At 41.9% G+C, this 26680-nt stretch overlaps 1 protein-coding gene across 1 annotated transcript in view; it reads left to right on the forward strand.

The window, feature by feature from the left end:
* Positions 1-26680, forward strand: part of nkd1 (NKD inhibitor of WNT signaling pathway 1) — an 80374-nt gene that overhangs the window by 35193 nt on the left and 18501 nt on the right. The window contains exons 2-4 of the mRNA XM_063882658.1: positions 8218-8408; positions 8501-8533; positions 8741-8880. Coding sequence (XP_063738728.1) covers positions 8384-8408; positions 8501-8533; positions 8741-8880 — 198 coding nt within the window. The 5' untranslated portion in view covers positions 8218-8383. The remainder of the gene's footprint in view (positions 1-8217; positions 8409-8500; positions 8534-8740; positions 8881-26680) is intronic.

Consider the following 26680-nt stretch of genomic DNA (forward strand, 5'->3'; position numbering starts at 1 on the left):
CCTGGCTTATTTCATGCCAAGCTGCTACAGGCAGAATTCTGTTGGAGTGGCTACGAGCCAACTCAGAAATGTTTTATTGTTGTGGAAAAATTATTTTAAGTACATGCTTTACAATGCTGCTTGAGGCATGCCTGTTCCCGCTGACAGCCCTCTGTAGCTTTTGTCTGCTCAAATGACGTGCTTTACAAGATTTGTTTTTTAAGTAAACGCATAAAAAGAACAATGTCAAAACAGTATGTTGTGAAACGCTCTTTGGAGGAGTCTGAGAGCGCTCCATATGCTGTTGTGTTTTCCTGTCGAGCAAAACAAGTGAATGCAAAAGCCTTTAAATGTACCTGATCACCCTCGAGGGGAGCACGTTCTCTCTGGAAAAGTGCAATGATGTATATTCATGCAGGGATACCACTGAAGGACATGTATATATTATACATATAATTGCATTTTCTAGCTTTGATTTCTTCTTCCTTCCAGGGATGAGCTTCTTAATTGATGAAATAAATAACAGATTATACTTTTAAAAGCTGCATGAACCTCAGACGGGTCCTTCTCACACTTGTGTTGTTGGCCTTTTGCCCAAAAAGTGTATTTCTCATTTGACAGTTCTGGTAATTATAGAAGCCCTGCAGTTTCCTTTGTGCAGGGCTACACTAATGCTGCTTTATTGCTGAGAGTAGCTGTTTGGAAATGTCACATTTTTTTTTACAGTTCTCAACCTACTTTTGCACCATTTGCCAACTCTTCATGTTGGACAAATATTCTATCCTACTAATGTGTGCGTTTTGCATGGTTAAAACTGCATTGGCTGTAGCAGTAGAGGACACAGCGGTGGGATATGTGACCTTGTTGGCTTTTTGGGATGTGTTTCTGTAATCTGAAACCTATTTAAAAAATAACAGTCCGCCATGTGTTCAACTGAAGGCAAAGGTCGTCCCTTTGTGTATCGTTCGCCTCTCAAAAAGCAATAAAAGTTTGACAGATTTGGGGATTTAATTGTTGTCTAACATTAGTAACTATAGGCTACTCGTAATGATTCAACCACACCCAGTCACTCAGCCAAATAGGGCAACTTAAGCCAAGCCTTGTGCACGTCCCCGGGGGCTTCTACTGTGCTTCTCCATAAAGTATAGCTTCATTTACCGCAAGGATGTAGGTGGACGTTTCCCACTTACCTTACCTGTTTTATAGCAAGCCTGATGACTCATGACATCCCAAAACCTCAGGCTGTGACGAGGGAATTAGATCAAATTGGTGTTGGTGTGATATTTATTGGGTTCTTTCAGCAGAGGTATGTATATCCATTTTCTGTTCTCACAAAACAAAACAAAAAGAGAAATTGCCCTGCTTGTTTTCCTGTGGATGTGTAGGGGAAAGGTCACCCGTTTGTGCACAGGAAGGCTTTCTGCAACCAGAGCCTAGAGGCTCACTGCGCCAACCCATAGCCGTGTTATTCCGACAGGCCTCCTCGCTGTGGAAAGTGCTGCTAAATATTTTGGTATTAGCCTGCCATTGTTTTCCTGTTATCCATTATGCCTGTTCCTCAGCCTCGGGTCTCAAGCCGGATGCCCGGAAGATGATATAACACTGGGTGCAATTTGATCGTGTCCTCCGCGATTGAACCCAAGCAGAGAGTGCAATTTCAAAGCATGTTGAAACTATTCAAAACACCAGTGTCCCGTTAACGGCCCAGGATAATGAATTCCATGGCGGTGCGGGCCTCAATGTGTGGGAGACTCGGAGCTTAGCTAAATAAACCTTGTCTGGCTGAGTGGCCCCACTGGTGCCCGACCCTGTGGGGACCAGAGCCGCCCTTTCACAGGTCACTGGAGGGGCTCAGTGTTAATAACAGCCTCATTTACCCTCAACTCACCGTCAGATCCACAAGCAACGTCCCACAAGTCACACCTCGACTGTGGCACAAAGGATAGGCTACTGTCGGCGAGGGCATTGTTAGCGGCTCAGCTTGAAATGACAAACTGCATCTACAGAGGGTTCACATGAGATGTGCTGCTCGGAGCTGATAGCAGAGATCACTGGTCTTCCCCGTGGTGGGAGTGACAGGCTCTGATTTTTTCCCTCTTCATTAACTATTCACATTTGCACCTTATGTGCAGATCACCATCGCCACTCCACGTGAGGCCTCGCAGTTCAAAGGCAGCCGTGCTTGGAAGTGTGCACGACACCCCGGGAGTCACCGGGCCTCGGACACCTGCAGGGTGCTGGGTGCTGAGAGCTTGGGCGTGTTTGGATCAGGGACTGAATTTTTCCTCTGAAGATGAGGAAAAGGTTTATGGCACGCTCCCGTGAGAGTGTCTCCGCTCTTTGAAGCTCCTGTCTTGGTGGCTGCTCTTATCTTGGGAGAGGATTATTTTATCTTTCTCTTCTTCTTCTCTCTCACTTTCCATCAACCTCAGGTTTTCTGCAAATCTTTGAGGAGATCTTCTCCGTGCCCTTGCTCTTTCACTTAATTCCAGTGCTCCCCCCTTTTTCAGGTTGCACCCATCCCTCTTTTCACCCCTTCTACTTCCTCTGCTGCACCCCACTCTCTTTTCTCTTTTTCCCGATCTCCTCTATTCTACCCTTCCAACACATGACAGACTGTGTAATTAATGAGCATCATAAACCTCTCTTTCTATTAGCTACCCATTAGTAAACCTGGCAAGCCTGTCATTTTGGACAAAAACACACAGCTCCTTCATTTGATCCCCACATCAAAGGGGGAACCCCACTGTTTTCGGCTGAATACACTAATTGTGTCCTCGTTCTGGATGGGGCTGCACCCCCACCGCTTCAAAAAAGGCAGCCAGTGCCGAGTGCAGATAGTAAAGAGAAGTACAGAAGCAGAAAGTATTGATTTAGGCCTACGTTTGGAGAGCTTTGGACGTTGGAAAAATTAACAGTCATTCGGCGGCGCGCCTGAAAGTCTGCACGAGTGTGTGTTTATTTTCCACACTTCACTTGCTCTGTTCAGCTTTACTCGAGACACATTTTGCAAAAGAAGAAACGTCAGTGAGCTTAAGGCCCTGTTACGAGTGTTTTACATGCTGCTGTTGAGATTAAAAGGAATTTTTAAGTGGGGTTCTCCTATTTTACACTACAAACCAATAATATAGAGTACGGGATCAGCAATATTATTTTGGAAATCTAACCAGGAGAGATTGTTTTTTTAAAACTCTGATGTTTGAATATGTTGGATGCAGTCTCTCTTCCTTCAACTTGCTTAGTTTCAATGTGAAACTAACTTAAAAGTCCGCTTTTTGACTTCCTTATGAGTTTTTGGTTGATATGTATGTGTAAACAGCACAGTTTCAAACAAACACAACCAATAATTTTAAAGATTTCACAATTTAAATGTAGTTTAAAAAACTAATTGATAACAATTTCCAATTTAGAATGTTTTACCACATCCTCTCTGCCTTTCATGTGGATAAATGTGACATTTCTTTTGTATACAATGCAATTTATAGCATCAAATGCTCTCAGAGGAAGGAGCTGCTTCCTGTTAGTATAAACACATCAAAGGTCTCATTAGCAGTATATGGTTGCATCTGCTTTGACAATGGTTTTACTCCACTTAGCAACTAAGAAAGCATCATTGTTAAGCAGAGTGTTGCGGTCAAAGCCCAATATGTGTTATGGAATATAGTATTTCCAGGTTATTTCCATCGCCTCCAGGGTGCAGAATGGCAAGCGCATGCCAGGCTGTCTTTCCCTCCCCAATAACCCTTTTCGCCCAACACATCACACGCTGGGCCACCACAATGGGCTGAGTCACCGGCGCTGCAGGAATCAACACTGTACTTCAGTCGCGATTGTCTCCTGCCCTTTATAACATCTCTGCCCTTTTGTTCCTCAAGATAAAGGCAACAGTCACATGTTTGAGCTCTGAGCGCCCAGCAGCTGCTCCCGTCTCCCGCTTCAGGCTTCACATCCCCCTCCTCACCACCAGGCATCAGTCCCTCCGGTGGGCTCTCCAGGCATCAGGCCCCTAACATTGTTACAAGGACATAAATACAGACAAACCATTAGATCCCCGTCTCAATGCCCCCCATTATGCCTGTTTCCAGGGAGAATGGCGGGTTTTATGGTGGAATGAGCTATTGGCCACCAAGGTAGGAGCTCCCCCTGGTCAATAAATACCTACATCAATCAGGCAGGTGCCTAAAGAATTAAGAAGCTTTTCCACCATAACAGCAGAAAGACTTCCAATGGGTTTGACAAATGCCTTAATAAGAGCCAAATATTTCCCTCATTTATTCCCATATGTGATGAGGTGTCAAGCCTTAATAACCACATCGAAGATAAATGGGGATTGATTGAAGGTTTGGTGGTCTATGAGATGGAAGTCTAGCTCTAAACCCCCGCCACCTCCTCTCTCGCAGGCATCAAAGGCGAAGCTTGGAAATAGGGCCCGCAAAGCCATCTCTCCGTTGGCCTCTTCAAAGGACAGGAAGTGTGTCAGAGGGACAGGCCTTCTTTCCCAGCAAATTCGGGCGAGTTGCTATAATAACAAGCTCATCTGTGTGTCTGTGGCAGACTAGTTCAAAGGGGAGTCTGATTCCTCTTGGTAATACTTGTGATGATAGAGTCAGGATGCGGAAACCTCTGTTTAGTGGAAACGCATCTGGAGGGCGGCAATAGAGACGTGTGTCCAGTGAATAGTCACGTCCCTAAAGATGTGAAAATCCTTCGCTGAAAATTGGGGCCAGGTTACGTTTTTGATCTTGACTTCGCCAGAAATCATCCCAACTCAGATATATTTGCATATCCCACCTTTGGCTATTAGCTTCCTATCCATGGTCAGGAATTTAGAGGACTTTCTCTGCAGGAAGTTGGTGTATGAAGTCTCAGGCTGGATTTACGTACAGCTGTTTATTCAGTTGCTGCCTTTTTGATTGTCAGTCTGATGAAAAATGTGTTAATTTTTCAGTAGAAATTCATAATTAATACGCAGTACTACTGCTACTACGTTACAGTTGTTCAAAAAGGCTCTATCTGTGCTGCTTGAATCAAACTTTTTAAAGTAAATTAGGATGGTATGTCCATGTAGATCTTAAGCTACTGTAAGTTCAAACAGGCAGACTTTGCCAGATATTAGTTTCTGTTCATAGCTTAAGCACACATTTAAATGTCATAATGCAAGTCTATCTGTGATTTTGTTACTCTAATATTAAGATGTAACAGACAGAAATGGTTCAATAAAAGTAACTATGCTTGGATGTTAATACAGAGATAATCTCACAAAAAATCAGATGACATATTCTGTTCAAACTAGGATTTTTCACTGTCATTATTTATGTTTTTTCTTTGTAAACTTGTTGTCTTGGCTCACTGTGGCTGTGACCCTGAGGGCTCTGACCCATCCATCCCCAGGCCTATAGTGTACTGTATGTTGCAGGCTTTCTTATTGACGCTGTAGGACACACTGTAACTGACGTGTGCCTCCTGAACAATGCTGGAACAGTGTGGGAACTACAGGAAACTGTGATTGGTCAGCATGGGCTAGATGTTTGTTGTACTAAAAGTCTCTGATGCATGCAGAGATTGCTGAGGTACCGCAACACAATGACAGATTCTGCTTTTAGTCTTTTGTGAAGGACCCACAAGTGGCTGAGGTTTACCAGAAGGGGATTTTCACACTGATTTACATTGACCCGACAGCAGAATTTTTCCGCAGTGGTAATGCCGAAAACTGGGACACTTTTTTCTGTAACTTATTTGGAGGTTTGCTGTTTGCATGTGATGCCAAATTGGATATTAGCTTAAGGTGCATGTCGTGCTAAAGTGCTAAATGCCTTGAAGAAAGCAAATGATGTCAGATGCACACAATAAAAGCAGCTTCCCCTCTACAGACAGAAGGACAGATTCACAGATAGCCATCTACTAATGTGATATATGTTGCTCTTTAAGCACTTCTTAAACTTATCCACTTGCTTTTACAGATGTTGGGTTTTGAGATTATGTCCTATAATTAAACAAATCCTCCCCTAAGATTTAATCTGCCGCTTTTAGACATTAAAGGAAAAGATACACCATGACACAGAAATGAGGGTTTTGATCTAAAATTAGACAGCCAGCATTTGAAAACATGTTTTTTTTTTAAGCAACTGGATTGATATCACAGAGAGCACTTCCTGCTAAGCGATATTCTCAACCTGCAGCGGCTGACGGTCCTCAGAAAACCCTTTGTGATGCACATGTGTTTTATCTCATTTAAATGTACTGTATTTCTCTATCTGTTGCACTGTAATGCCAAACATGTGCAGTTATATTATAAAACTTAATTACACTACATCAACGACACACACTTGTTGTTTTGTGTAATTGATTGGATTAGTGAAGATTTAAAGACACAAGACAATTGGCCAGGACCAACCAAAAGACCTCTAGGAAATGCTACAACAAACAAAGTCAAAAAGTGCTATATTATCTCCTTTTTATATACTCTGAAATTAGGATAAATTGTGTGTAAATCATTAAAGAAAAACACGATTATTCTTTCATTTTTTGTGTTTCTTCAGGGTTGGTTTTCACTACATTTAGTTCAAAAATGTCATTCAACAGTCACATTTTAAAGATTATAACCAACATAAATGTGCATGGAACATTATCACACTTAATTAATGTTTGCTCCATGCTTTGATAACTCTAGAGGCCCACTGTGCAAATGTATTACCGACACATTGAGCCAATGACAGCATGACATGGCACAGTGGCTTCTCTGTCTTTTATTATATAATCAAATACTTCAAACGAATATTAGCCTGTTTTGATCTCCTGCCTCAGTCCAATAAGACTGTGATGTCTAAACCTTATTCTCATGCCAAAGACCTCAAACAGACAGACTCACGCTGACCGCAAAACATGTTCGATTATTTGTCCCCAGGAAGCCCGGGGAGGATTATTGAGGGAGTTTATTAAAAACTAAATATGAACTTAATAGAAAGATGAGAGGGTCCAAAAAGTTATTTAATTCTATCATGTTTGGCTCCATTAGAAAAGCCCTTAAAGCTAAGTGATGTTGGAAGAGTCATTTAATCAATCACAGAAGAGTCAATGCTCCATTGGGCCCAACTTTTTCCATCTTGTTCGTTTTTGTGACGTTTTCCTTATTTGTTTTGCTTTTAAATGTTACAAACTATATGTTGTAATTTGGAGACCCCTTTTGGACCCCCAGTTTTGGAAAACACTGACATATAAAGTGAGTTTACATGCATTCGTTTGCCGTGTGGGCTGAGGTGTAAATCCTGATCTTTTGTGTAGTGGAATTAAGGTTTTATTGACGCTTCATCTGCGCTTTGAAGAAAGAGGGACGTGCGTCAAGTCAACCGGAAAAAGCCGCCTCACACCGGAAGTGGCTACGCTGATTTTCACAATAAAACCAACATTCACATTAATGGGCTGATGTGGAGTTATTTTGGGGAGATTGGTTCAGCGAACTACGACTTAGGTTTGCAGTTATTTAAAATGTGCAACGATTTAAATAGTTGAAGTTTAAATATAGGCTTTGTGGACAAACAAAACTCACAGTTGTATTATTAACCAGGGACCACACTGAAAGGCTTTATTGTCATTATGCAAAAAAGATTCAGCCTCTTTGTTGGAAATACAAAGATTGAGTCTCAGTCCTCTCCAACAATGCAACATGCAATATTGTTAAATTCAAATAATGAAATTAAACAGGGCAAGTGACAGAAAGTTGCAATGCAGGATAAGTAGGCTAAGCTATACATCAAAATCATGTTTATTGAAAAGGAGCCAATATTACACATTTAAGAATTTGGCTTTCGTGTATAATGATGCACTCTTAAACACAATAAGAGGAATTATGCTGTATAAAGGAACACATGTAATACGATTTTAAAGGCAGCTTTAAAAAGTATTAAGAGAAAAAATGACATATAAAGAAATGTATAACCTACAAGGAATGTAAATATACAAAAACGTAGGTACAATCAGCCTATGAGAATAAAATACAGTAGGCCTATAATTATGCAGTATATCAGAATTATAAGTGGCCGGGCTGTGCAGGTATTAAAGATGTACACAGTATGGCTAAAACCAAAGTAAAACCTATGAACTCTGGGAATAGTTTGTCTCGTATGTGTATTTGCATTATATTAATTCTTGCTTTGTGAAGCTAGTGTCTTAATCAATTAAGTGTTTTATTGTGAAAGCGTGGACCGGAAGTCCTATATAGTCCTGTGTGTGTCTCTTCAGTGGCTCTGGATCAAAGGCTCGTTTGGATCTCAGTCTTACGGTCCTGAAGCTCCTCTGAGCGCAGTCATCTGACGCTCCTCTGTCTGGATATTTGTAGCAGGTTTTCCATTTTTTCCTCTGGATTATATTCTTCTGATGGTTTTAAACTCCAACTCGATGCATAGAAATGGGTAAACTGCACTCGAAACATGGTAAGGTTTTTTATTCCTGAAAGAAATCAGTGATTGTGCTGCTGCTGCGATACTTTCGAGTATTCATTGTCTGACTTTCTTTCTCTCTAAAGCCGCTATTTGTAAACCGAGGGAGAGCCCAGAAGGTAAGCGCTCTTATATTTTCCCTTTTTATCATAAACTCTCACATTTTGGTCAGTTTTGTGACTTTTTTTTTTTTTTTAAAGTGTCAGCTCATTAGAGAAGCATTAAAGCGAAGACTCTTTGAAGATACCGCTTGTGGAAAACACGAGTGTAGCGCGGATAAAAACACACACTTTGAAGCTGATAATGATGCGCTTCTTTGTTTTCAGGCGACAGTTTTGTAGTCAATGCCTGTTTGGCGAGAAAGGGAATCGACGACTGGCTCGTGAAGCAGAAATACTACTGCACGAGCTCTCGACTCGAGCAGCGGGACTGTCACCACAAGAATAACTGCGGTCTGACTGCACGGGTGAGTCCACGAGGTTCACTTAGTTATAGTGAAGTAGCGTAACAGAAACGTGTGAAATTGTGCGTGTTTGTGCGCATTTATCATAAGGACTGGGGTTTTCACTTCATCAGCAGTTTTGCATGAGGCTTCTGTAAGTCCCGAACTAATGTGTGAATTACTAAACGTCTGGAAAAACTTTATTTTTATTGGACAACATGTAAGCATTGTTGCTGATTTCTAACATTGAATTAGTTGCCATTCTGCACGTCAGTGTCAGAAGTGGGAGAAGTACTCAGATCTTGTGCTTAAGTAAGAGTAGAAGTACTCAGATCTTGTGCTTAAGTAAGAGTAGAAGTACTCAGATCTTGTGCTTAAGTAAGAGTAGAAGTACTCAGATCTTGTGCTTAAGTAAGAGTAGAAGTACTCAGATCTTGTGCTTAAGTAAGAGTAGAAGTACCAGAGTGTGGGAATACTCCGTTACAAGTAAAACACATGCATTCAAATAAAGTACAAGAGTATTATCATCCAAATATACTTCAAGTTACAAAAGTAAAAGTATGGTATTTCAGAATGATATATGAATGTAGTGGAGTAGAAGTACAATATTTATCTCTGACTTGTTGTGGAGTAGAAGCACAACGTAGCATACAATGGAAATACTTAAGTACAAGTACAGTACTTGAGGTAATGTACTTCACACCACTGCTTAAATTCTGGAAAACTGTCTTTTTGTTGGACACACTTTTAGCAATGGTGACGAGGGTGGATATATATTTGCATGCTGCTGATTTTAAACATTTAATTAGTTGCCATTCTGCAAGTCAGTGACACACTTTAAGTTAACAATTCACACATAGCTGCAAAAACACAAGCTTGCAGGTCTTATTTGAGGATCCAAAGGACCCAAAAGCTTTACTGTCATATGCTCAATATTTACAGCGTGGTTGTTTGCACTGAACAGCTGTAGTCCCAGGATCTTCCAGCAGTGCAGCTTTAAAGATATACAAGAAAGTCGTGCAAATGACACATTGGTGCAAGTAAAAAAAGCACGTTCACACTATATCTTTTGTTCTTATTGTCAAAATGGATGTTACCTCTCTCTCGTGCACTCATGTAAGGAACAAATGTGTGTAGCATCCTATGCAGTGATGTGAGGTTTCTTATTTTAGGGAACAATAGATCAAGACAGAGTTGAAAGCATTGCAGTGTGACAGTCTGGTGACAAGTGTGGATTGTAAATGCTGGAGAGAAATGTTGGAGGTCACGCTTGTTTTGTATTTTGGCATTGCCGTAAACACTGTGCTGTTGTTGTCAAGTGGGGAAATCCTTTGGAATTGCTTCAGAGGAGTCTTAAGCCTCTTTGGTTAGCGAGGCCTTCCTCAAAGGCAGCATGTTTGATGAATTGAAGCCCATCAACAAAAAAGGAAATCAGTTCCTCCACCCACGATCCAGTCACTTTGAGCAGAAATGCAATTATCCATTAAATGCATCCCAGAATCCAGGATCTCTTGCATTTTGACACACCAGAGGATCCATTATGTTGTGACTTTGATTTGATGTGACATCTTGTGGCGTGATTTCCTTTTGAAACCACCCAGATTTCCTTACCAGTTCTTAGAATCCTGCTAACACCCGCATGTAGCTGCGTTTTGAAATAGTCATATTTTCCCTGTTCTGTCCCTCTCATTTGCTTTTTTATGACTTGTGCTCATTCAGCATGCTGCAGTCTTCGTGTCAAGGTCATGTGACATCATGCATTTAAAGTCATTATCACGCATGCAAGAGGATCAAACTTTAGGAAGTCAAAGGCAACAGAAATAAACTGATTCAGGTCCAAAGTCCAACAGTGTGTTGTCTTTTGCATCGAGGGGGTTTTTGATAGCAGCCATGGTGTTGCAGGGTGTGTTACTAATGAGAGATGTTGCGGTCTTTTCACGACTGCCAATTAAGTGTGCATGATGTGCGAGCGATCGAGTGTGGTACATGTCCTGGAACCTTTCAACTGGCATTACATGTTGCACCCACATGGTGTCAAAGTTACTAATCCTGACATGTGCGCAAAGCTGCAAAGAACGTCTTCATGTAGAAATAGGATCCCGACTCACTTTGTCTCTCCGGGCCATTCTTTGGAGATTGGCTCGATGAAAAACACCTGAAACTGTGTTGGCTTTCTACGGCAGAGAAGCCATGCCATTGGTCGCTTATACGTTGAGTCGGCTGCAAACGCTCTGGGCGATTTAAGCATGTAAAACCACATCATTAGCATACATGATTACCCCGAAAAACAAATATTCATTACTTTGTCCCTGGAAAGGTTTTGATTTTCCGACGGTGTGTAAAGTTTTTGGCTCGGGATGGAACAGGAGCCCCTGCTGAAATGGTAAAAATGTGGAGCTCAGTTTCTATAAATAATTCAGGTCTTGGTGCCTAATGGCTTTTAAAGCTTAGAGGGAAAATGAATAAAAGAAGAAAGGTGTTTCCACCATGAATATGTATTTGGATGCTTTTCCCTTGTTGTTTAGCAATTATTAAAAGTAAATCCCAAAACTTTAATATTTAATTTACTAGTTGAAACCACGTGTTTGCTTCTCGTGTTGAAGAACATATTCATGAAGTCGTGGTTTGTATAAGGAATGAATGGAGCGTTTGACATTGAACAATTCAAACATCCAGGACATTCAGACTTTAATTGAAATGGACACCTCCATGTTCAGTGTATGGCATGAGGAGCGTGATGGATTAGATTTCCTCTCACAGCGGTGCCACCATTACTGCAGGGTCATGTTGAGTGGTAAAACAAAGACATCAAAAAGTGTTGTCAGATCTTCACAGGCTGCTCATTCTGTAGTTAGATGGTTATGTTTGCCCTGTGTGTGCTTCAGACTGGTGCTTTTACATTTGGCAAATTGCAGTTTAAGCACTACGCTTATAATACAACATTCATGCATGTTAGAGCATTTCAAGCTGATGTTTTAATGGCTGCAACTAACAGTTATTTTTATTGATTATTCGGACTGTAACAAGTCAGAAATTGGATAACATCAAACATAAATAAATAATAAAAATTCCCCAAAAATAGTCAAAAAAAGGTTATCTCAGTTTCATAAAGTCCAAGGTGATCGCTGTCCTCCTAAAAAGCTAAATATATTGATTTTATTTTGATATAAATAACAAAAAGAAGCAGGAAATTCCTTGTATCAGAGGTTGCCATCATTTCTAAAGATGTCTATCAATTAATTAATTGTCAAAATATTTTTCAATTCAATCAATTAGTTGAGTAATTGCTCAGGCTCCTAATGTTGTATTTTCTTTAAATTAGCAGATTTTTACTCACGTTATAGTTCTTGAAGAAGCAGTACACAAATTTTTAGCGCTCTCAAAGTTTCCAGAGCATTGAAGAAACAATTTAACTTTAAATAACCAAACGTATTCCAGATTTTAATGAATTTAATGCCTGAAATACTCCCCGTATCACATCCTTTAGCTGAATTAGAAGGCTTAACGCTCGGTGAGAAGAAGTTTAAAAGCTTCGACCCCACAGTTCTTACAAATGAAAACAGAAGCTAGAATGTGAGTCAACTCTGAGCTTTAAAAGTTGTCGGTTTTCTAAAGGATACCTGGTGAGATAGTTATTTATAGCTGCTGTTCTTTGCCCCCCCCCCCAGCTGAACCAGGGTCTGGCAGAATGTGGGTCGGGTGTCAACAGTGGGGAGTCCACGCTTGGAATTCTTTTGATGTGAACTTTTCCAAAACCATATTCCCAGTTGGAGCACAAGGCCGGTCTGATACGAGTCACTTTGAAGAGCTGCGAACAGTTTGTGTTCACTAACGGTTTAAAATAGTGCCACGGATTGATGGAGACATACAGATTAACCGGAGATCTTTGATGATGTTTCCATGCACACGCCCCATTCATGAGTCCAGGATGTTTGAGTGGTGTGGGCAGGTGGGTCTCTCAACACATGAGAGCCAGGTCATGTGAGCCCTGGCACACTTTCTCCCCTGTGTACAGCACGGTGTCCACACCCACCCGTAAATGTGATATGTTATGTAGTATTATGTCGCTGATGTGGGTACTGAAGGGTTTCTGACTTTGGAGTTCAAATTTCTGCCATCAGATGCTTCTCTGGGCAACAGATGAAAGATTTTACATGTAATTAAATAATATCTTTTAATGGTTATACCTCACAAAGTTTTCTATTCTTAAAACTCCCCTCCCCCGCTGCTCCTAGCCTCCATCTGTTTCTAGCGTTCACCCTGTGGCCTTGTGATGAAATGAGACTGCATTTTAAGTGGGCCACGCGGGGAGGTGTTTGTAGTGACAGTGACGGCTCCTCCTCTGTGAAGCTCTACCCTTTTTTTTGTTGTAAAGAAAGCAACCTCCAGTCAACCCAAGCGGCTGCTCTTACAATTCCAACGCTTGAGTGTATTCTTTCAATCTGAGCTCCCATCGCAGACAAAAAAGGTACGACAGAATTCAACTCAAAAGTGAATCACAGTGAAACTTCTGCCCCCAACCCCCTTGTCTCCCCGTCTGTTGCAAGCCCTTTGATTGCTTTTTTTTTTTTTCTAGGTCTAAAGCTTTTAAACGCATTCCCTCAGCCTCCAAGTCTGATAAAAGACATGGCAGGTTTTTTTGCGCCCCCTTTTTTCGCTTCTGCTTTTTCTCTCCTTGTCGTTTCCACAAAGCGAAAGGCTCTTGTCTCGAAGCTGAAAGCACCTTTCAATTGCAGACTCCTCTTCCTCTTTCTCTACTTCTTTCTGTCCTCTCCCCGTGCGTTTTCTTTTCCCACCGGCTGGCCTCTTGTGTGACGTATGCCCCTCTCCCACCGGGCTCTACCCCTTCTGTGCTCCCAAGGGGATGGAGGGCCTGTTGTTGGCCTTTGAAGAGGCTGGGAGAAAAGTTTGGAGCCACACTCTAAAGAGAAGAAAAGCCTCAGCCTATGGGGAGGAGGGGTAGCACCTGGCTGTGTGATTTCTCTTTTTGGTTTTCCCATGAGAAGATGGTCGTGGAAGGGGCTGACGTCAACGTAGCCGGGGGACGGGGAGGGTCCAGGACGTGCAGGTGGCTCTAATGTCACATCCGGCATCGTGTGTCACATAGATTACTTAAACCTGGAGGAGGGTCTCCTGTGTGACGGGGATGATTTGGTGTGTGTGAAAAGCGCCTTTCGGAAATGTTTCCTGTGAAAGAATGACTGGTTTAGAGAAAGCTAACGCCCCGGTGGCATGTTGACATTTGATAAGGTTTATCCACTTTGCTTCTTTGTTGGTGCCAAAGCATCTCCTCTCTCTCTCTGGTGTTTCACAATGGCCAGGTTACATCACATACCGTCTTCGGATTTGAGTAAGAAGCGCAGCGTTGGGGAAGACAAATGGGAGAAATTCTGGTGAATATTATATGTTTTTAACTCTTGAACTAAATTGTTAGGAAGGGTGTATTAAAAACTCAAATCATGCATATTGATTAATATTTCATTGAAGAGTAGGCTATTACAAATAAAAACAACTCCTTTCGACATAAAGTACCAATGCGTGTTTAAAGTTTGTAAGCAATGATTAACTATCACTTGTAGGTGTAGGAATTAAACCATGTGTTTGGCATCTTAATGGTATGAGTGAAATGCGGCTCATTGAACGTGCAAATCTGTTCATGCATGTGCAGTATGTCTGGAGTCAGCTGTCCGGATGCACTCCAGAGATCAAAGGATTCTGGGGGAATGTGCTCTAAATCTCAGGGGATTAGCGGCTCAGATTGTGCTTTGTTTCCCAAAATATATGCTCGCTATACGGATAGCTGTTGATCAAAGTGTCTCTCGACACCCTGTCACAGATACGTTCAGGCTGGAGGGGTTTGTTTCACGCTTGAGGGTGGCATTTATTTCACACGTCTCAGACACCGTTTGATTTTCAGGATGTTTAGTCCTCCTTTGTTTTGAAAGTGGACTCAATTTAAAATGGCTTGCAATTAAGAAGCATGTGCCCCGTGTGTTGTATAAATAGTAGGATATTCTCGAACACATAATCAACCCAAATAAAGAGTTCATTTTAACTGAGATCATAATGCTTATGTAGGTTCAGCCTTTGATGTGTGCATGCTCCAGACATGCTAATTCCTTCTGAAAAGCTTCAGGAAAACCTTCTTCCGTTCCTCGTTTGTTTTGAAATATTAAAGGAAAGAGAAACATTTAATTGTTATAGAAACTACATGATAGATGAAGGATGGTTTCATGCAGACAGGATGGTAAATAATAGACTTTTCCAACGAGGCACTTACGAATTATATAATATATAACTTTGATAGAATAATGTTAAATCTTTTTTTGCCTTTATAAGAGTGATAGGAGAAATGGACTAGAAAATGGGGACTGCCACCCAGCATACGAAGATTTTTGGATAAGGGGATGATCATTTTTGCACATGTGTGAAATGTTATGCAGTATGTCGGTGAGAGGCAGTACTTCAGAATATTTGAGAATAGGTTTTCAGTTGCTGCATGTGTGCATAAAACCTGTATATTTTTTATAAGCCTTTTTGATCAATCATTTTGAGTTGTTTTATTTTGTCTTGTTTTTACCTTACTGCACACTTCTTCTTAAGTTCTTCTCATTCTTTAGATATTTTGTAGTTATTTACCTTTTTTTTGTTTTGTTTTTGTGAAAGAAACTTGTTCAGATAAAGTTTATTTAACGTGAATACCTTTTAAAAGTAACAAAATCAGGACCCAAGACTAGAATTACTCTGTTAAAATGCAAAGATTTTAAGAATTTATGTCCGAAAAATGAGTTTTGAATACAAACAATAGTAATAGGTTATAGGTTATGATATTTTGTGCGTCATATTTAAGCTCTCAAGGTCACCCGGGCTCCTGTCGTGACGCTGAGCTCCTCTTTCCATTTAAATCACCCACTTAGAAGGCTCTGCTGAAGTGGGTGTTTAAGTGTTTAAACCCTGAATAATTCTCTGTTGTTTGTTTATCAGATGCCCTTGCGGGCTGCGCTTTGGCCCTTGCAGTAAGTGTTGAATAATTTGACTGAGCGCCTCTTAAACAAGATGTGATCAACATCTGCATAAAACTGCTATAGAGCTCTCAGGAGATCGGCACACAGGCACACTACCTGTTTGTTTACCCTAATATGGGAATCCATTTATCACTGCGAGCAGATGCAGAAGCCCCAGCGTGATTCCCCTCCACTTGTTTTTCTTGTGAACTGGTCGTGTGGGAACCACCAGTGATGGACCTTCCTTGAGCCCTGCTGGTGTGTTTATCCTCCTTGTGTCTGAGAGCTTCAGTGACTAGGGCTCTAAGGCCACCTGAGGGAGAGCAAACGCAGGAAGTGGATTTAGGTAAACAAGAGTTGGGAGGGCATTGTGCCTCCCACCGACACAGGTTCCAGGGCTCTTCAGCTCTTCCTGTGGCGCCAGGGCTGGAGGAGGACTGGATTGTCTGTCAGGGGATGTTTTTGGTGGAAGGAAAGCCAAACAGAGGAGCGGCCTGGCTGAAAGGATAGCTGTCCTCCCCCGGTGTATTTACGCTCCACAGGTGCCGCAACCAAGAGAGGAACCTCACCCTATAGACTCTCAGCGAAGCAGGACAACCCTTTGCTCCCTTCAGGCCCCATCAGTCAAACACACTTCCTATAGCATCCTTGGGTCAAGATTTAAGAAGTCTTTAGAAGAGTGCTTGGACATAAGCCAGTGTTTAAGTGCTCTTGCCCTTAAGCATCAAATCTTATGGTCTTTTACTTTTCTTTTCATGAGCTTTTATCTAGGGTTTGTCAATAGGTTGAAATCCTACAACCAGCCACGGTTAGCTCAAAAACTGGTGATTGATGATGTATTTGTGCAGATGTGAGGGCATTGTAAAACTCACTTCCTACAAACTTGACAGAAACTAAGTTAAGCTTACTTAAAGCATCTTTCTGTTGTTAGAAAAAATCTAGAAAAGTGACAATAAATCCTTCCTTCTACTGAGTTAGATGAGTTAGAAAGTCCTTCGTTTTTGGGGGGGAAGGCCATTAATCTGAAAATAGAAATGTCAATAATTGCCCAAAAAAGGTCGATCATCCAATAGCCAAAATATTTGTCCAATTGACCAATCGCAACTCATAGGATACCATTTATTTTTTACCTTTCTTTAATTACAAACGGTGTACAAAGAGCTGCATGCTGATGACATGGTCATTCACTTAGATTCAAGACCAAAGGAAACCAGTAGAAGACTAAATGAATGGAGCATGTATGCCTTTTCATGAATATTGTTCTGGATTGTGTGTATTTTTCTTTTACATGTCTGAGTGTAACGAGCATCAGTAAACTTGATTTTGTAGCATTTTGCAACGGAGGGACTTCTCTCTGCTGCAAGTTCATTATGGGGAGCTGTGACACAGGCCACTAATTCCAGTCAGCTATGAATAGAAACCTGCACCTGGCACCAGCGCACTTGTATATAGTAGTTGAAGTGTCTATTTCTGCTGCTGTGTTTACTCGCAAAGTTGAAACACTCTCTGTAATTACAGAGATTTTAGGTCCACAGTTAAAAGGTCAGATGTGAGGGATGTTTAGAGGTAGCGGCTTGTGGCTAGCAGGATGTCTGCTCCAACAGAGTGTGTGTGTAAATGCCTGAGTGTATGGATATGTGTGTGTGCATAGGCAGAGAGGAACAACGGCCACCTTGGTGTTGAGGTCAGTTACATCTGGGCAACATGTTATGCACACGTCAGAGGTTTTCATATTCATGCCCCTCTACCACATGGAGCTCCGCTGTTTATTGAAGGAGTGACTGGTACTGAAGGAAACAGGAAGGTTGGGATGGAGATGTGACTGGGATTTTGCACAAGATTAGAGTCTTTTATGACTAGTAGTGGTTTGTACCAAGACTATATTGTCATGCTTGATTACAACAGTCTTAATTTAGCTTCTCAATTATCACTGAATCGAGCTCAAATGCACCATGGTTCAACCCAAGATGCCAAGAGCTGCTAGCTTACATTAGCTAGCTTTGAACATGCAGATTTCAGCCTAGGTTTGTTGTTTTCTAAGCAGCATTATCAGGGAAACAAATGCATCCTGTTGAAGGGTCATTGGTGAGTTCACTGCTTCTTAAACTGATTTTCTGTACCAAGGTTCTCGTGACATCCCTATCTGGTTTACTAGATTAGATAATATAATATTAGCGAAAAAAAATAGCTATTTTGTGCATTCCTGTGTGTCTGGATCAGACAATGATAACCACATGAAGAGAAGACTTTGATGTCTTTTATTGAGGACCTACTGTCTACTCTTTTCTCGTTAAAGTAACTTCATGCGAGTTCCTATTTCCAGGCCATCTGATCTGTTTAAAACACAATCAAATATTGTTAAAACACAAAGGATTTCAGTATGAATATGTCCTTTTTTCTTGAAGCTTCTGATATGACAGGTTAGAGAGGTGTTTCTCATTTGGCTTGTGGTGAAAGGGTTTAAGTGGCTGTCACTTTCTAGCTGCCCTCGAGGTAGACTTCCTGGCTAAGGCCTTGTTCCTCCCACACTTTGCAGCACTTGAGCCTGGCGTCTGAAGGCACCCAGACAACTGAAGGACTGTCTCTCCTCAGAGACAGCTTTTCACTAATTACTCGGGCCCTCTAGACGCAGTGGAGCACACTCACTGTTAAACTCAGCATGCATGGAAGCGGGCGTGTTGCCAACTAGTCGTCTTAAATGTTTAATCCATCCAAATTGTGCCGTAATGATTGACACTCTGTGAGCTCATGTCAACCTCAGCAGAACTAGTCTGTGTTGTGGTTTTTTTTGCAGAGGAAGTTAAAGGTTCCAGTCAGAGCAAACTAATTTCCTTCATGGAGATGAGGTGTGTCATTTTGCATAAAACTCCCCCTCTTCTCCTTCGCTCCTCTCATTTTCTCATTCTTTGGAACGGAGCTTCACTCTGGATTCAGAGGGCCATAATGTTGTGATTTGTTACTCTTGGCAGGCGAAGACTACCTGTAAATCAAGGCCAAGCGACAGGCTGTCTCCATTCCCCTCCAAACCATAGCTTCCTCCTGGGAATGCAAAGTCCCAGTGTGGAGTTCATTGGCTGGTGGAGAATGTGTTTTGTGGATTCACCTCTAGCTCAGATTCCCCTTTAACTCTCCGACTCCCAGGGAAACTTGAGGACAAAAACAGAAATGGCTTTGCTTGTGCCGTCTGCTCGCATGTTAACTTAAAGGCCTTCTGGGAACGTCCCAAATTACGTGCAGTTGTCCTTGCTTGTATCCCAAATTCTGCTGTGCTTCTTCCAATTCGACCAAACCCAAGTTTTGATTTGCCTATTAAAACATTAAATACTGATCTATGGGAATCGTTATTTGGATGTTCCCAGGATCTCATGTTGCAAAAGAAACCTCATAATCATTCCCACCAGTCGGACATTGGATCAGGCGATCAACACACTTTTCAATGTGCTTTTCACCTTTTTGCGTCCTTCAGTTTTAGACAACAAAAGTAAAGTTTGGTTTTAAATAAAGTATGTTTTTGACGAACCCCTCCCTTCTAATTTCACATAATAGTAACATAAAAAAGGTGCATTTGCTAAATATGCTCTGAGCTATTGTGGGAACTTTTCAAAAGGGAACATAGTATTGATTTAGACTTTGGGTCATGTGAAAATGATGGCGTAAAAACAGTGGAAAGTTTACACAACGTGGGGAACATAGATACCTTATGGAATTATGGTTGTTGGAGTTTTATCTTATTGTTGCCCTAACTACTCCTCCTGTTATTGTTGGATTAAAACAGTTATGGGTGGAAATGCAGAGCAGGGAGGGTAATATCCATGGATCACTTTTGCCTTACAAGATATAAAAGAAGAAGCTTAGCAAAGTCTAGATCAGGGGGGTCCAAACTACGGCCTGTGGCCCATTTTTAATCGGCCCGCAGTACATTTCTAAAAGTATAATGGAATATGACCCACACATGACACTTGTGCTTGTGTTATACTGTAGTTATTGAAGATATATGTAAATGTGTATTATACAGTGGTGTTCATGTGTTAATCAGCACCATTTTTGAAATTGAAGTTGAAAAACGTTTTTATCAAATCTAAGTTGATAAAAAAAAGCCAATAACTAATTTACATAACACGCTGGAAATATACGCTTCATAATTCCTCTTATTATCAGCAATCTGAAGCAAGTAAACCCTGTGGAGAGTTGGGATGTGGGCAGTTTTGTTTCTTAAAGCATTTTTTAAGCATAATTAACCTACATTTGATTTTGCTAACTTTGCTAACTTAACTTATGAAGCAATATACCTCACCGCTAGTGAGGGGCCCAGACCTTCATATGCTTTTCTGTATGTGGCCCTCAGTGAAAACAGGTTTGGACACCCCTGGTCTAGAGGAGAGAACATCACCATTAACTTTAGCCGACAACTGTTTATTTACACCAAGTGTACAAGAAGCCAAGCCCACCCCCAACTCCCTCACCTTCGCTCGCAAACTATTTCTTATTGCTCATCCGTTTTGTGCATCACTGGTAGTTTTGTCTGTTTGCAACATTTGTGTTTGAAGCCCCATGTGTTTTGTAGAAAATGAAAGCGCTCAGCTTTTAGTGTGTTGTATCGCTGGAGAGGTGTTCATACATTTGGACTCTTGATCTTGACACCTTGTATCCTTCTTTTCTCCGAGATAAACAACGTGATAAATGTTAATTGCTGTGGTAACATATTTTTTAAAAGCTAATAAAGGCTGTTACTCTGAGTAACAGGTAGGCTTTGAGCGCCCGAGGGGCTGGCTGTGTCGTAAAAAGCTTATCTTTGCAGGTGTAAAAGTTTTGTAAATGGGTCATTAAAGTGTTGGCCAACTCCACACATAAAACACAAAAAGGGGAGAGAGGGAGGGAGATTACTTCAGATCAGCATGTTTCTGAAGCGTGGAGATGAAGGCTGTAAATCTTCGCTAATATTCCACTGAGCCTCTCAGGAGGCAGCCTTTGATGTGGGTGAGGTAATGTGACCAGCAGTGTTTGCAACGCTAATCTGACGTGGAGAGATAAATGGTGGCTGTGCACCATCGCTCCACAGAAGGTAGGCACAAAATCACAGCACTTGTGGGTCCTGGAAAAAAATAAACAACACACAAATGTACACACGCATGCACACACTTTACAGACGTGTGTTTGCATCCTTTTATCCCGCCATGCCAGAGTGTTGATTTACACTGACTTGCAGTATAATTTGACTTAATATATAGTATGCAAAGAATAACTCTGCTGAACCGCACCTCCTCCAAATGCAGAGCTTTTTTCCTCCACCTCACTATCTTGTGTGTGTGTGTGTGTGTGTGTGTGTGTGTGTGTGTGTGTGTGTGTGTGTGTGTGTGTGTGTGTGTGTGTGTGTGTGTGTGTGTGTGTGTGTGTGTGTGTGTGTGTGTGTGTGTGTGTGTGTGTGTGTGTGTGTGTGTGTGTGTGTGTGTCCTGAACTAGAGTTAACACGTTAAGCCCTCTGGCATGTGCTGCCTCCTCAAACCCCCGCAGTCTCGGTGTTTGCTGACCACGCACACTTTAATCATAGAGCAGCTTCCTCCAACCTGCCTGGTGATGGATCCCGACTCGGCGGCTATAATTTGCTTCCCGGGGTGCAGGGAGAGGAGAGGGTGTGCCGTGACTGACTGGTGTCAGGCATGGGGCCGCAGAGTCTGGAGAGAAGGTGTCTGTCTTTGATGTTCCCCTTCAGAGACGTCAAATTACATGTTAGCCCTCTTCAGTCGGCACAGTTTAAAGGACCTGCTTGCCCAATTATTCATCCAGTTTGTCATCCACTACACTCAAGAAAGGCTCTGTCACTACGATGGTGAACAATAAAGTTAAACAAAGTGCTCAGGATGTGGAAGAGAAAGCTTTAATGGTCATTTGGAGCGTGTGTTGTTTTTTTTTGCAAATTGATGCCAATTTTCATCTGATCAAGCTCTTGAATTGGGATTTTTTTAGTCTTTGTGTACATTAAAACGTACTGTGAGGAACTCCTGATTTAAAAACATCCTCTAGATATCTTTTGTTGTGTTGATGGTGCATGTCAAGGGCTCCACATCAAACGGTATACAGTGTGTGACCTCTGCAGAGGCATCGAGTTTCTTATCAAAGCCATAACTCTGCATTGTAAAACACCGCAGATATGACTTCCTCTTGGCTCTGCTTCTGAGTTTGTTCATTTGTTTGGTTTCTTCTGAAGCTCTGACCCAAGTACCGGCTGTAATGGAGCAGATTATATGTGTCCTGATAGTCAGAATAAAACAGATTAATCCCGTTTGGCTAGAGAGATATTAATTTGCCATGGCTCTCAGTCTGTAGGTGTTGTATGAACACAGGCCTCCCCTCCCCTCCATAAATGGAGCCGTCTCGCGTCAGCTTTGCTATGCTATACGATTATCTGAGATCTTTATTTCATGTGTGAAAATGGATCCCCTTTGAAGCCTCACTCAGAGGCAGTGCGGCGCTTCACTACCTCACATCAACACTCTCTATCTTGGCTACCTTCTCGGGGCGTCATGTTTTACTGCTGCGCGGGGCTTTGGATGGGGCTGTTTAATGCTTCTGGAAGGTGAGGAGCACTCCAGCGTAACGAACGGCACCAAAAAAAACAACTGGACCGGAGTTTAAACTGCTGTCTGATGACGACCGGTGGTCCGTTTCCCTCCACCACACGGACGCTCACAGGATAGGCTCTGCTCCAGATTCCAGGAGTTGTGCTCGGCGCTTTGAAACGGCCTCCGGTGTGTCTCAGTTTACTCTTCGGGGTGGTGGAGAAGGATGGCTATTTCCTCTCCTGAGGTCTTCCGAGAGTAACGCTACACCTATAATCTAATTTGCAGCTCTAAAGCTAACACCGCTTTTCTGTTGTTTTACGTCTGGGTTTTCAACAGCGAGGCCATGTGTAATTTCGTGCAATTCCCATGCTGAACTGCTGCTTTCTCCATTAGTAGTTCCTAAACTGTAGCTAATGGCGGCTGTCCAGGAGAGTTGAATCAGTAAAGAACGTTTTATTTGCGTGTATTTTAACCTACCTGGTGCAAGGACATTAAGGCGTAACTCGTCCTGTACTGTCCTTTTTATTCTATCATGCTAATCGTAGTCTTCTATACCTATCAATCTACACATACGTACAGATATTGGACATGCTGTAGCTGTGAGGAATCTCTCACTTTCTGTAATGCTCCGTTCCCCCCCGCTCCAGTGCTGTGCGGCTTCAGTGAGAGTGACCTCAGCCGTCTCCTGTTTAAAGGACCCAGGGGAAGCAGACTCGGGAGAAGCACTGCCGCTATCCCCACATCCTCCCTTGTCTCTGTCACTTTTCCTGTCTCGCCCACTTGGCTAAACGGTCTTTCATGTCGGCACTGCTCTGCTCCAAACATGGCAATCCTGAAGGTGTTTTTCTTGCGATGGGTGGGTGGGTGGGGGGCAGAGCAGGAGGCACCGAGGCGCAGTCCTAATGAGATTTTTCCTGGGTTTTGATGGAGTGCCAGTAGCGCTGCCATTGCTCCAGAGGCCTGCCTCCACTGAGCCCTGGCGTGCGATCAGGGGGAGCTGTCGTTGGCCGCATAAATTGTCCGCCTGTGCGGTGGGTCGAGGAGGCAGACAGCGGAGAGACCAAGAGGCCTTGTGGGACTTTCCCACAATCACATACAAGTACATATTACTTGCACTTTAATGTACCCTTTTGCTTTCAAATACTCACAGCAGGAAAATTGGCCCAGTGGGTCCATGTGTGCAGTGCCAGAGAGAGGATGAGGCAACTTTCTGCCTTTACTCACATGCCAGCCTGCACTCACTGTCTCTATAACTTTCCCTCTTATCTCCGTACAATATGAACCCTGAAATACAAAATTGAAATGCAAAAGCTTGTTTCAAACTTTCTCCAAACATTTTATTCAGGGTATCTCAGCTGCAACCTTCTCTACTTTATTTCAAGAAGCACTCGATCAATAATGTCCTTATTAATTCAGATCAGGTTAGCCGCCAAACAACTACCTGGGTTATTAAACATTATCACACAGTTTATAGAATGGTGAAGATGAAGCGATTCAAACTAGGTGCCTTTTTTTAGAGCTGTTGAATCCATCTTCTGAGCCAAAGTGAAAACGCTTTAAATATGGCATATTTTCATTAATCTCCTTCAGAATGTGGCACCAGACTGACTGGTCTCTATGGATGTGGATGCCTTTACATCCAAACGGCATTGTCAGAGTGTTAGTGGGATAACATTCATTTAACTTTACTGTATTATTTCATGCCTACATATCTTTTGACTACATACATTACAAGAAGAGGTGTTTGCATCTGGAAGCTTAATAACATTGCACCTTTATCTCAGTGTATCAGCTTTCTGTACTTTAATGTTCAGTAAATACTTAAGTTTAACACTTCTTGAAAGATGGGGAGTGCATATAATCGACAAAGTGTTCCTCTAGCATGGAGACATTATTGACAACTGTACACCAAGATACATTTGAAACTATTACTGATTATAAGTGTACTATAGTTGACATTATTCAACCCAAAAGGCTGCTGTAGATTGAGCTTTCCTCCCTGTAATGTTTTAGAGCTGAAGGAAAACACTCTGGTGGTCACTCTGCTGTTTGTTCAGTAAATATTATTATTCTTATACATGCTGTCTTTGGTAAATCCAAACTCATTTTTATAGAGTGTGCCATAGAAGAGGATTGCCAAACAGTTTTAATGGCCAAACCAAACAGGCCGTTAAACCGGCGACTACAGTGGATGGGATGCTGTCATGGGGCCGGCACACTGTGTTCTGTGTTTGAGCCCACTCATAAATCACTTTATGTGGAGTTTAAAACACTCCGGGGACATACGAACCCCTTGTCCTAAAAAAAATCCCAGAAGAAGCTCCCAAGGACCTGGCTGCTGTTGAAAGCAGAAGGCTTTATGCAGTGGTCTCCACAGAACATTTAACATCATGTCTGGAAAATTGTTTGATCCGGTCCTGAGTGCAGCAGAAAAAATGCCTGTTTGTGTCCTGAAGCCGAAACATCTGACCGAGTCCTGCAGAAAGAATGAGAAGAGACACTTTGCTGTGTCATTTATAAAAACTGTTTGGACTAAGGCCGGGGAATATGTATAGTTATTGTGATATGAGACCAGATATGGTGTGAAACTTATGGTTTTCGTCACAGCGAAAGGGTTTTTAAGGCTGCTTTACAGTAAAGAAATGTCATTTTCTGGAATTTACTTGAATTCTGAATGTTCCCTCTTACTCTTCCTCGGACCAAAATACAGAGTGATACCAGAAAACAATATTTATGTTGGTCAAAAATGCTATAATGACTCCAGAAATATGAAAATGGTGAAAAATCCCTGTTTCAAATATTTGACTTTACCCACTTTACCAAGTATTGTCTGTTTTGCAGGTTACCGCTTTATTTTGATATTGTTTAAGCTGCTGCTGAGTCACTGGAGAGGGGAAGGCAGGGTGGCCTCTCCTTTGACCTCGGATGCTCTCCTACTGTGACCTCTGACTTTTGAATTAGCCAGGGAAACAGAAACCCATCATTACTGCAGCAAGAGATAGATAGCTCTTTTGATGATCCTGTTTTACATCCACATAGGTAAACTTTTCCCCAGGTTGAAGTGTATCTTATCTAATCTAGTGGTCAGCATTCACTGAACCATGAGTGCCAGAAATAAATGAGACCCGGTCTTCAGATCCACTCACTGTCTGCAAATGTTGCATCAGCTGAGCCTCGTCTGAACTCATTAGTGGAGAAATCTGTTTGGAGGGAGATGACCAGCATCGCAGTTTTAGGGAAATCCACTTTGAGCTCGTTCATTTCAAATAAACTGAAGTGAGGGAGTTCAAGTCCTTATCCTCTGAGGATTACTTTCTTGTCCAACAACAGCTTTTATCATTCAGTTTCTATACTGTATCTGCCACTGTCACTGAACGGCTACTTCTATTACTTAGAAATGTAATTCTGTTAAAATAAAACGTCTGCCCTTTTTCTGTGAGACAAAGAATGGGAAGCTAGAAGATGTCAGAAAGATGGAAAATCTACAACCAGAGTTTCTTACAGAGTTTGTCACAGCTACAACACATTGAAAAGGAGTTTTTGTGATCATTAAATGAATAAAACAAGGTTGAAATGGATTGGAATGAAATGCATTTCAGGGGGCCAAAAAAGCCCGGGCATTAGGCTACGTTACTCAGATTTCCTTGTTGATATTATCTTAGAAATGAGGCAAATGATACCATATTCCTGTGTGAGGTGGTCACAGTCTCATGAAGGCCACTGAAGTTTGCAGTTAAATATACAACTTGATGTGCAGTGAACCCATCAAATTCTCTGGAGCCTGGACGGGTGGGATTGTTAGATTTGAAGTGCTTATTTAAAGAAATCAGATATGACTGTACAGACTGGGGTCAACATTTGCCTCATTGTTCCTGTGGCCAATCGGCTGCTGGGAACACAGGAAACCCAGATGCCAACATTCCTTATGTTTACAAATCCTACTTGTGATTTTTTTGGCTCCAGATAATCTTATCAATCACAGCTAAAGCCAGAGTCTAGAGATTTTAGCCTGAAGTAAGTGTTTCTTTGGGTCAGTTTTTTTCTGAAAGTGCTCTTTAGATTTAAGGATCAGTATTTCAGAACAACCACAGCAAAGAGGCTATCTAGGAAACCAGTCTGCCCAGTCTGCTCTGATTTGGTTAGCTGGCTGGCTTTGTTGTGATTGGTCACTCACTTAGAGATGTCCCGCCTCCTAACCTGTCACGTACAATGTGTTGGAGCGCTAGCCAGTGGAAGATTTAGTGATGTTACTATGTTACA

This window comes from Eleginops maclovinus, chromosome 4 (assembly GCF_036324505.1).
Source record: "Eleginops maclovinus isolate JMC-PN-2008 ecotype Puerto Natales chromosome 4, JC_Emac_rtc_rv5, whole genome shotgun sequence".
In the NCBI taxonomy this organism is placed as follows: domain Eukaryota; kingdom Metazoa; phylum Chordata; class Actinopteri; order Perciformes; family Eleginopidae; genus Eleginops; species Eleginops maclovinus.